General features: G+C 45.8%; 1 protein-coding gene across 6 annotated transcripts in view; it reads right to left on the bottom strand.

Moving 5' to 3' along the window:
* Positions 1-9155: 9155 nt before the first annotated feature.
* The window catches only part of Pym1 (PYM homolog 1, exon junction complex associated factor), a 33331-nt gene continuing 30286 nt past the window's right edge, over positions 9156-12200 (bottom strand). For 3 of the 6 annotated variants that reach the window (XM_029566378.1, XM_008838980.3, XM_029566379.1), the window contains 2 exons: positions 10606-10706; positions 9156-10072 (listed from right to left, as the gene is read on the bottom strand). In XM_029566378.1, coding sequence (XP_029422238.1) covers positions 9589-10072; positions 10606-10706 — 585 coding nt within the window. In that variant the 3' untranslated portion in view covers positions 9156-9588. The remainder of the gene's footprint in view (positions 10073-10605; positions 10707-12200) is intronic. The other 3 variants (XM_008838981.3, XM_008838982.3, XM_029566377.1) reach the window with 2 other exon arrangements.

Below are 12200 nucleotides of genomic sequence, written 5' to 3'. Positions count from 1 at the left end.
TCTGGTACAGTCACATCAGGAGGTCCTCTCCCAGAGGAATGGATCTGAGCCTTCATTTTATTTTGCAAGTCCCTTCCCAATAAGGGATATGGGCACTCTGAGACCAGCATGAAGGAGTGTGAAACTGTTTTACCCAAGTTTACTTCCCTTTTGGTGGTCCAGGGGTGTTGAGCGATTCCTGTGGCCCCTTGCACCCAGGTGCGTTTACTGGTCAATTTTCCCATAGGCTCTTTTAAAACTGAATGTTGTGCTCTGGTGTCAACTAGGAAGTCGACAGATCATCCCTCCACTTGTTTGAGCCTTCATTTTATTCAGCAAATCCCTACCCAATAAGGGATATGGGCACTCTGGGACCACCATAAAGGAGTGTGAAACTGTCTTTTTACCTAAGTTTACTTCCCTTTTGGTAGTCCAAGGGTGCTGAGTGATTCCCGTGGCTCCTTGCTCCCAGGTGTATTTATTGGTCAATTTTCCCATAGGCTCTTTTAAAACTGAATATTTTGCTCCAGTGTCAACTAGGAAGTCAACAGCTTGTCCCTCCACTTGTAGGGTCACCCAGGGCTTGTGGTGGAGGTTTGCCAAGCCCAGGCCCCTTCAGTTTTCTAGGTTTGCCAACTCGATGATCTTGGGCTTGGAGGGAGGCTGGGATCCCATTCTTTGAGAACATTCCCTGGCCCAGTGGCCCATCTGCTTACAATATGCACACTGGTCTCTTTTTAGGCGGGGCTGACCTTCCTGTGGGGGGTCACGGGGCTCGGGTTCCCTTTTTCATAGAACGTTGGTCCCCCCATTTGGGATTCGTTGCTCTTTCAGCCAACAATATCCTAGCCAGTCCTTTTGTTTGTCTTTCTTCAGGGGTTTGTCTGTTGTTAAATATCTTGTTCACCACCACCATCAGCTCAGAAAGGTTTTTGCCCTCGAAACCTTCCAGTTTTTGAAGTTTTTGTTTTATGTCTGGAGCTGCCTGATTTACGAAAGCCATATTGATGGGCATCTGATTCTCTGGGGCCTCTGGATTTATGGGAGTATAAGTTCTGAAAGCCTCTAACAGGCATTCCAGGTATGCTCCAGGAGATTCATCCCTTCCCTGCATCACCTGACTGACCTTAGACAAATTGGTGGGGTGCTTAGCAGCTGCCCAGAGACCCCACCCATAAGAATCTGGCAATAGACCTTTAGGCATTCCCTGCCTTCGGGGGTGTTATAGTCCCACCCCTCTGTTGGGCATGTGAGAGGGAAAGCAGCCACAATCAAATCCTCATTCTCTGTCAGTCGCCCATCATTTCCAGGGACTGCATTCCTGAAGGATGCGGTTCCATTCCTTGGTGGTGAACAGGATATTCAATAACTGTTGGCAGTCATCCCAAGTGGGTTAGTGGGTAAAAAGAATGGTATCCAGGAGGGAAATCAGGGCCTGAGGCTTCTCTGTGAAGGAGGGAGTCTGTAACTTCTAATTATACAAGTCACTAGTAGAAAAGGAAAAGTAGACTACTGGGGCAATTCCATCCTCCCTTGGGGGTCCAATCTCCCTCAGGGGAAGAGCTCACACAATTCTCCCCTCCCCCTTCGAGCGAGTGGGAATTGGGCTGGGCTTGGCCATGGGAGGTGGTAGCTCAGCCATGGGAGCTGGGGACAGAGACCAGGAAGGACTGGAAGAAGGATGCTCATGACCTGTGCTCCCTAGGTCTATCCTGAGTACTCACTGGGGCCCCGTAAGATGGCGGGAGTAAATCTTCCTCTGGTACCAAGGGAAGAACCTCGGGACCCAATGGGTTTTTGGTCTGGACTTTCTTCAGGGGAAGCAAAGTGGCTGGCCCCTTAGGCACCAATGGCAGGGGCAGCAGTAAGGGACGCAGCCAGTCGGGGGGGTCGCCAACCTAGGATGTATGGGATCTGGTCAGGGTGCCCTGGTTCCCCGAAGATAATGCCTTGAACCCTGTAGATGAGGGGCAGGTTAAAGGACCCTTCAGGTAGCCATTCAACTTCAAAGGAGGGCCATTTGTGCACAGGGTCTGGAGGCGGGTTGGCTTGACACAGAGTCCAGACATGTTCGAAGCCGCTCGTTTGTAGTCCTGAAAATGACTAAGAACTAGATCAAGGGGAGTTGAAGATGATGAGACTTTCTGGCCCATCGTGGGATAAGCTTCAAGAAAAAAGAATATAAGGAGAGGGATGAGAATGAGAAGAAGTAGGATAGAAAGTAGATAGACAAGGCAGAGCTCTGAGCAGAGGGTAAGGACTGTATGAGATGGCAGTTCCCTAGAGGGAGAAATTAAAATCTCGCAGCGCAGAGTCAGCCAAGAAGGCTGCCCCTGTTCCTTTCCCAAAAAGATTTGGCCATCCTGGATTCCACGTCAGACTTGACCAGAATCTTGCATCTGGCCTGCCTGGATTCCAAGTCAGGCTGGGCCGAGACTCTGGGTCGGTCCCACCTGGATTCCACATCCGACTGGAGCACGACCCCCTCAACAGAACAGGAATCAGGGTGTCCCCCCCTCTCCTCCAGCTCTGGGATCAATAGCACATCTGCCTGATCTCCTTTGAGCCCCAGGATGTCCGGACTACCGAAAAGCGAGAGAGAGAGAGAGAGAGAGAGAGAGAGAGAGAGAGAGAGAGAGAGGCCGGCAGAACTTACCAAGGCCAGTGCTGGTAGTGCTTCCGTGGGGTCTGGGATCTCTAGTCTCGAATCCCAGACGAGCCCCCACAATGTTAGGGTTCAAGAATCGAGAATAATTCCCCCAGATACCCAAAAAGATTATACAAAAACTTTATTCAAGAATTTAAAGTAAAAAAAAAAAAAAGACAACAACCAAATGGCGGCTAGCCGGGCACAGACTTCACAAGCCAAAGATGGAGTCTGGCCCTGAACAATAGCAGGCAGGAGCTTTTATTGGGGAACTCCACAGAAACCCACACGCACCAAGCATCTTTTTAAAATAATTGGATGTCCCCATATCCTGTGTACGGGGAAAGTCTTGATTGGTAGGGGCTGTCTTCAAGGCATTGGAATGTGCTGACTAATATCTTTTAGAGTCAGAAGTTTTTGTTCATATCTTATAAGGCTTTTACATGTACAATATGCCTGAGCTTGTCTGGGCTTGTCTAAAGAAGCTAGCCAAAATGGAGTCAGAGCATTCTGGCTCTTCAGTGATCATGTTCTTTCATCCAATCCTAGTTTACGTGGCGGCGCATGTCTGTAATTCCAACACTAAGGAGGTTGAGGCAGGAGGCTGAAGACTCTGAACTTGAGACCAGTCTGGTTAACATAGTAAGACCCAGCAAACAACAAACCCAAACCAATATGATTATATTGGGAGGTGGAGGCCTTTGAGAGGTGATTAAATCACAAAGGCAGAGTCCTCATAAATGGGATTACTGCCTTTATAAAGAAGTCCCAGAGAGCTGCCTTATCTTTTCCACCATGTGAGGGTGGCACACATATTTAATCCCAGCACGTGGGAGGCAGAGGCAGGCAGATCTCTGTGTGTTTGAGGTCAGCCTGGTCTACACAGTGACAAAAAAAAAAACAACAAAACCAAAACATCCAGTGTATGGTTGTCTAGCTGCCCAAATAAGAGTGAGACAAACATTAAGCCTCCTGTATTAACTACTTTTTAAACATTTTATTGTTGTTTTGCCTGCATTGTCTCTAGGAGCACTACATGCATGCAATGCCCATGGAGGCCAGGAGAGGGCACTAGATTCCCTGGACCTGGAGTTAGGGACAGTTAAGTCACCATATGGGTGCTGGGAATCAAACCTAGGTCTTCTGCAAGAGCAGCCAGTGCTCTTAACTGCTGAGCCATCTCTCTAGCCTCTGTATTAACTACTTTTGAGTCACTGTGACCAAAATACCTGACAGCAACAACTTAAGGGAGGTAAGACTTATTTTGGTTCATGATTTCAGTGGATTATAGTAGGGACAGTGGGGAGTGGGAACATGGTAGAAGCAGTTCACTTCAGAGTAGATCAAGGAGCAGAAATCGTGATGGGAACCAGGAGCCAAGTATCACCTTCAAAGGCCTGTCCCTAGTGATCTACTTCTCCTACCTCCTCTAGGTCCCTCAGCTTCCCTAACAGTGCCACTAGCTGGGGAAGCAGCATTCAAAATAGGAGCCTGTGGGGGAAATTCCTGGTCACCATAGCACAATCAGAATAAATTCTTTCTCTTAGCTATCCCTTGACATTGCTTATAACACTACCACAACAATTAACTATGCCTGGTACTTTTTTTTTTTTTTTTTGAGATACGGTCTCACTATGTAACCCTGGCTGACTTGGAACTAGCTATGTAGACCAGATTGGCTTTGAACTCACAAGTGCTGAAATTAAAGGTGCGTGCCAGTCTGGTACTTAATAGGTGTTTTATATGATTTAACTTCCTTAAATGAAGAGTCAATAATATAGTAGTAATTGGTTTTTTTTTTTTTTTTTTTTTTGGTCTTTTTGAGTCAGGGTCTCCCTGTAATAGGGCTGGCCTGGAGCTCACTAAGTAGACCAGGCTGGCCTTGAACTCACAGATATCCTCTTGCCTCTGCCTCCCAATTGCTGGGATTAAAGGCATGAGCCACCACGCCTGGCCTTAATTGTATCATTTTTGAGATGGGATCTCAATCTGTAGGCCAGACTAGCTTGAATTTAATATGTAAATTGGCTTTGAACATTAGATGCTCTACCAGGGCCTGTCTCCTGAGGGTTGGGATTACAGGCCTGTGCCACCACACCCAGTTGTCCATAGATTTTTGAGGCCAGGTCTTATGTATCCCAGGCTGCTTCCACCTCCTAAATGCTGAGATTATCAGGCTAAAGATTTTATCAGGACTAGAGAGATGGCTCAGTGCTCTTGAAGAGAACCTGAGTTCAGTTCCCAGCACACATGCTGGGCAGCCAACAAATGCCTGTAACTCCAGCTCCAAGAGACTCTTCTGGCTTTCATGGGCACCCATGCACATACATGGCATTTGCTCACATGGACACATAAAAATAATAAAAATAAAAAAGGATTTTATCTTAATTTTTCTTTATGTTAAACAGGATGTTATATAGCTAAAAGTTTCCTTGACCTTCTGATCCTCCTGACTCCACTGTCAGAGTACTGGGATTATAGGCATGTGCCAGTATGGTCTGCTTTATGTGGTGCTGGGGATTACATCCAGGACTTTATTTTGCACACTAGGCAAGCACTCTACCAACTGAGCCACATACTCTGCCCACTGTTCAGGACCTTCTACCAAACACCTGTGTATAAGTCAATTATTATTTAGAAAATCTTTATAATTGTATAATTCTTTAGCTGGGCATAGAGGTACATGTCTTTAATCCCAGCACTAGGGAAGAGGTAGGCAGATCTCTGTAAATTCAAAGTCAGCCTGGTCTACATTGCAAGTCCCAGGACAGCCAGGGCTACATGTGAGACCCTGTCTCAAAAATCTAAAAAAAGGGTCTGGAGAGATAGGGTCTGGAGAGATGGCTCAGCAGTTAAGAGCACTGACTGCTCTTGCAAAGGACCCAGGTTCAATTCCCAGCACCCACATGATAGCTAACAACTGTCCATAACTCCAGTTCCAGGGGCTCCAATGCTCTTTAACCTCCGTGGGCATTGCACGACATGGACGTGCTTTCATACATAAATGTAATACACTCATACGTATAAAAAAATTAAAATTAAAAAAAAATAAAACTACCACCACCACCAAAAAAAAAAAAAAAAGAAAAACAACAAAAGAGAACAAACAATGTGTAGGATTCCTACAAAAGCAAGTCAGACTTTTAGTCTCACACTTAAGCCCCCAGTCAAGTATTCACTGTCAGCTGTGCCCTCCTTTTCTACAATAGTTTACAGTTTCATTTCAGATATTTGAGAATGTACTGTTAGACATTAGAAATGCAATGATGGGGCTGGAGAGATGGCTTGGTGGTTAAGAACACTGGTTGTTCTTGCAGAAGACCTGGGTTCAAATCCCAGCACCCACATGGCAGCTAACAACTGTCTGTAACTCCAATCCTAGGGGATCCGACAGCCTCTTCTGACCTCCAAGGGCATTGCACACGGGTGCACATACTTACATGCAGGCAATACACACATACACATAAAATAAAAATAATAAATTTAAAAAAAGAAAAAAAAAGATGATATCATTGAATGCAATGATAATAAAAACAGTCCTGGGTCAGGTGTGCCGGCACACACCTATAATCCCAGCACTTGGGAAGTAGAGGCAGGAGGAGCAGAGAAAGTTGCTGACCTACATATGGAGTTCCAGTTCCAAGCCAGCTGAGGTTACACATCAAGATCCTGTCTCCAACCTACCAACCAACCAACCAACCAGTCAACCAACCAACCAACCAACCAGTTTTGGGGCTCAAGGAACTCATGGTCTAAGGAGGGGTGGTTGAGAGTAAACAAGCATAATGTAACAAATGCCATTATAAAAGTAAGTGTGGCAGCTAAAGAAAGAAAGGATTCTGGGGCTGGGAAGACTGCACAGTCAGTGAGTGTAAACATGAGGACCCAAGCTCAATCCCAGTGCTGGGAAGGCAAAGACAGATGGATCTCTGGGGCTCACAGCCTAGCAGAATCAGCGAGCTCCAGCCAAAGAGACCCTGCTCAAAAAAACGAGGACCCATGGGTACATACATAGGAACACAAACACACAAAAGATGAGTACCTAAATTATGTTTGAGGGTAAGGGGAATGGTAAGGGAAGGCTTCCAAGAGAGGATACTATTTTTTTTATTATATTGCTTTTATTTTATTATGTATATGACTGCATATGTATGTAAATACACCCATGTTGTAAATGCCCATATAGGACAGAAGAGGGTGTTGGATCCCCTGGAACTGGAGTTACAAATGGTTGCTAGTCATGTGAGTGCTGGGAACGGACCCCAGATCCTCTGCAAGAGTAGCCATTACGCTTAACTGCTGAGGATGCTATTAAAGAAATCCAAAAGATGCTGGGCCTGGTGGCGCATGCCTTTAATCCCAGCACTAGGAAGGTAGAGGCAGGTGGATCTCAGTGAGTTCAAGGCCAGCCTGGTCTACAGAGTGAGTTCCAGGACAGCTGGGGCTACAGGGAGACCCTGTCTCAAAAAGACCAAAAAAAAAAAAAAAACCCAAAAAAACAAACAAAAAAAGAAATCCAAAAGATAAAAGGAGCTGGGTGTGATGGCACAAGCCTTTAATCCCAGCACTAGGAAGGTAGAGGCAGGTGGATCTCTGTGAGTTGATCCCTAGAACTTGCTGGCCAGCTGTCTAGCTGCCTGGTAAGTTCTAGGCCAGTGGGAGACCTTGAAAAAAAAAAAAAAAAAAAAAAAAAAAGATAAAGGAAACTGATCAGGGAGAGGGTTAGTATGGATTGAAAACACAGTCAAGCTAGGAACTCTGAATTCCTGAGCTGACTATGATTGAGGTCTCACCCACTTAGCTCCACACTAGCATGTAACCAAGAGTGTCACTATCATAGGTAAAATGAAAATTCTGTGACACATCTTTCTGGCTGGATGTTTCCTGACAGGTATCATTAGTTTTCCCCAGTGCCATCTTATGGCAGTGTCTAAGTCAAATTTCAAAAGAGCAACTCTAGATGTATGAAGTAAATTGCAATTATCTTCAGAAACAGAAAGGTACAAAAGGCTCACTGCTATACAGCACAATTAACAATGACACAAATTGGCATGTCAGATTTGTTCTAAGTTTTATTTATTTATTTTTTTGGTCTTTTTGAGACAGGGTCTCCCTGTAGCCCCAGCTGCCCTGGAACTCATTCTGTAGCCCAGACTGGCCTTGAACTCAGAGATCCGCCTGCCTCTGCCTCCCAAGTGCTGGGATTAAAGGGTTGCACCACCTCACCCAGCAGTTTAACTAATTTATAACACTAATGTTTGTTTACCGAAGTCTAAGCAAACATGTACAAAAATTGGAATTGCTAATTTGGTCATACACTTTTTTGGCTTGGAGGGCACGGTTCTCACTCTGTAGTGCATGCCAGCCTTGAAACTGCTGGCAAGCCTCCTGGCACTGCCTCCTAATCCTTAGTACTAAGATTAGAGGTGTGCACCACCAGGCCTGCTATACTCATGAGCTTTATTACTTTTTTTTTTTTTTTTTGGGGGTCTTTTTGAGCTGTCCTGGAACTCACTATGTAGACTAGACTGGCCTTGAAATCACAGAGATCCGCCTGCCTCTGCCTCCAGAGTGCTGGGATTAAAGGCATGCAACACCATGCCGGGCCCAATCTTTATTACTTTTATGTGTATGAGTGTATTGCCTGCATGTGTAAGTGCACCCGTGTCTTGCAATGCCCACAGAGGTCAAAAGAGGGCTCTCCATTCCCCTGGATCTGGAGTTACCTGTCATGTGGGTGTTGGGAATCGAACCCGGGTCCTCAAGAGCAGTCAGTGCTCTTAACCAGTGAGTCATCTCTCTAGCCCTACAACTCATAATTTTTTAAATATTAAGGGCTGGGGTATAGCTCAGTGGTAGAGCAACAGACTATCCTGTCTGAGGCCCTAAATTCAATCCTTAGCACCATTAAAAAAATAAAAATTAGGGGCTGGAGAGATTAGGAGTGGGATGGTTAAGAGCACTGACTGCTCTTGCAGAGGACCCGGGTTCAATTCCCAGCACCTACATGGCAGCTACGAACCATCTTTAACTCCAGTTCCAGGGGAATCCAAAGCCCTCTTCTGACCGCCACAGCATTGGACCACACAGGTGTGCTCACATAGATGCAGGCAAGACACTCCTACACATAAAATAAAAATAATAAAGCCGAGCGTGGTGGTGCAAGCCTTTGATCCCAGCACTCAGGAGACAGAGGCAGGCGGATCTTTGGGAGTTCAAGGCTAGCCTGGTCTACATAGTGAGTTCCAGGACAGCTGGGGCTACAGAGAGACCCTGTCTCAAAAAAGACAAAAAAATAAATAAAAATTATAAAAAAGAAATATTACTCCCAACATGTGTCTTCTTCTGCCACATTTACAGGATAAGACACCTTCTAGGAGTTGAAAGCAGAGGCAAAGCCCAAACACATTGTCTACTTGAGTTTATTCTTTTTTAAAAAAAAAAAAAAAAAAAAGACTACCATCCTCAGGCCTTCTAAGAGTGTAAAAGAAGGGGAAAAGCCAAAACACTTTTCTGTTTGGGTTTTTTTTTTTTTAAAAAAAAAAAAAAAAAAAAAAAGACAAGGTTCAGGATGGACAGGGAAATAACTCATAAACACTGTGAACAGGAACCAAGACTCCAAGACTTGGGCGTACTCCCTAGACCCTCAACGTCAGTTCTCATCTCCCCTATCCCCGATTTTCTTTTAAAAACAAGACACCCAAATCAGCAGCAAAGGTACCTAGGGTAGTCACCGAAGTTTTGAACACTGGGAATGGGAGGGGAAAAGTCCAAAAATAGGGGAATTGGGAAGAGTGGGGAAGGAATGAAGGAGAGACTAGGCTCTGGAGGACGGAGTTAGGCTGCAAGAGGTGTGAGTGAGCCTGTATGGGGTATCCCTCCTGACCACGGCTGCCCACACACCCCTGGACCCCAGAGCACCCCATGGTTTATCTGCAGTCCATTCCCTTCTCCCAAAGGCTTCACAGGCCCAGCTCCAAGTCCTCTAGCTCCTCCTCCAGAGCCCTCCTCCGGGCTAGCTTCTCCAGCTGCTCCTTGCTGGGCTGGCGGACCTCCCCAGCCTGGATTCGCTGCTGCAGCTCTTCCACCTGCCGAAGCTTCTTCTTTAGGTTCTTTATCTTCTTGGCTCTCTCTGTGGTGGCAGCTGAGTCAGGTGGGTCAGAGGTGGCTATGGGGGCTGCCTGGGAGCCTTGGAGAGCACTGGGGGTTTGGGCTGTGTCTACTAGAGACACCTTATCAAGAGTCCGGCTCAAAGCCTCAGCCTCGCCTTTCTCCTGTTGCTGCCGCCTCTTCTCCTTGCGTTTCAGGTTTCGTTTGGCAGTCTTGGAAAGGCCAGGTTCACCACCTTCAGGTCTGGATGGGGTGATGGGTGTGGTAGCCTCAGGGCTCAGCCCTGGGGGTAGTTCTGGTTTACTCTTGAAAAACTTTACATACTTGTTTTCATACCTGCAGGAAACAAAATATTCAAGTTTTCAGGAATCCCAGACTTTGATCTTTCTCTTAACCTCCCAATCACATCCTTCTCACTGCATGCTTACTTCCCTCTGCTCTTCAGGAAGGTCTCCAGAACCCAGAGCTCTGGCCTCTGATTGCTATTTGGGGTTCTGATGATTAGAATTCACAGGAACAAGATTAGTAATATGAACACTCACTTGCCCCTCAACCCCAGCCCCTTCTTCCCGTTTCTGAGACAGCTGTGCCTCTCTCTATTCCTTGGGGCTCAGACAAGTCATCCCTGAACTCATGGAAACACATACGCTATACCTGTGCAGGGACCCATTAAAAAAAAACCCTCATCGCTGAGGGTGGTGCTGCACGCCTTTAATCTCAGTACTTGGGAGGCAGAGGCAGGTGGATCTCTGAGTTCAAGGCCAGCCTGGTCTACATAGTGAGTTCCAGGCCAGCAGGGGTACAGGGAGACCCTGTCTCAAAAAGACCAAAAACTAAACAAACAAACAAAAACCCTCATCAAGCCTAACCACGCACACTGGGACCTCTTCTTGGGGCACGTAGCCTTCTTTGACCTTCCGCTGCTTGCGCCAGGTCCCGTCAGGTCTCTGTGTTGAGGCAATGTACTTGCCTGAAATGAGAGAAATTGAAAGTATAGTTAGGCTTTCTTGTTTTCAAACATTTTCCAAAAGAAGCATGTGTAAACGTGCACAGCTCTTCTAGCACCATCTGTCTACCTAATGCAAATCACTTAGGCATCATTTCTTGCTTTTGCTTTTCTGAGACAAGGTCTCACTATGTAGCCCTGGCTGGCCTGGGTCTGGAACTCACGATGTACACCTAGCTGGCTTTCACCTCCTGAATACCAAGATTACAGGTGGATGCGACCACACACTGAGCTAAGACATCATTTCTCATATCAACCTTCAATCCTGTTATTATTTACTAACACACTATCCTTACCCTCAAGAAACCTCTCTTTTTATCATTTTATGTAAGGCAGATCAGGCAGAAAAGAAGACTTTTTAAAAAAATACAAAGCAAGCAGCACACACCTTTAATCTTAGCACTTGGGAGGCAGAGGCAGGCGGTTCTCTGTGAGTTAAAGGCCAGCCTGCCTGGTCTACATAGTGAGTCCCAGGACAGCTGGGGCTACAGGGAGACCCTGTCTCAAAAAGACCAAAAACAAAACAAAAACCAAGGCAATAGCAAGGAAACATCAAAAGCAATAAATGAACAAGAGACTATAAAAGGGGCAAAATCAACAGGGAAGGGGGATAAACGATCAGAGAAAATGCCATTGAGAAGGAGAAACTTCATTTGGATAGACTTTGAAAAATGACTGGCCGGGCATTGTGGCAAACATCTTTAATACCAGTACTGGGAGTAAGAGGTAAGTAGATCTCAGTGAGTTCAAGACCAGCCTGGTCTATATAGTGAGTTCCAGTCCAGCTGGGGCTACAGGGAGATCCTGTACAAAAATATAAAATAAAATAAAATTAATAAAATAATAATAATAATAATAATAATAATAATAATAATAATAGAAGAGCTGGAGAGATGGCTCAATGGTTAAGAGCACTGGCTGTTGTAGAGCAGCCAGGTTCAGGTCCCAGCACCCGTATGGCAGTCAACAACTGTCTAACTCCACTTCCAGTGGATTCAATGCCCTCTTTTGACCTATGGGGGCACTGCACAACAAGGATGCACTTACATACATGCAGGCAATATACTCATACACATAAAATAAAAATAATAAATATTTAAAGGGGCTAGAGAGATGACTTGGCAGTTAAGAGCACTGGTTGTTCTTGCAGAAGACCTGGGTTCAAATCCCAACCACCTACATGGTGACTACAACCATCTGTAACTCCAGTTCCAGGGGATATGATGCCCTCTTCTGACCTCTGAGGACATTGTAGAACACAGGTGTACTTAAACACATGCAGGCATAACACTCATACACATTAAATAATTTTTTTTTTTCCCAACAAGCCCCAGCTGGCCTGGAATTCACTATGGAGACCAGGCTGGCCTCAAACTCACAGAGACCCACCTGCCTCTGCCTCCCGAGTGCTGGGATTAAAGGTGTGCGCCACCACACCTGGCTAAGTAAATATTTTTT

The sequence above is a fragment of the Nannospalax galili genome, unplaced genomic scaffold (genome assembly GCF_000622305.1).
Source record: "Nannospalax galili isolate Female #2095 unplaced genomic scaffold, S.galili_v1.0 scaffold1679, whole genome shotgun sequence".
In the NCBI taxonomy this organism is placed as follows: domain Eukaryota; kingdom Metazoa; phylum Chordata; class Mammalia; order Rodentia; family Spalacidae; genus Nannospalax; species Nannospalax galili.
This window is presented reverse-complemented; position numbering and strand designations above follow the sequence as displayed.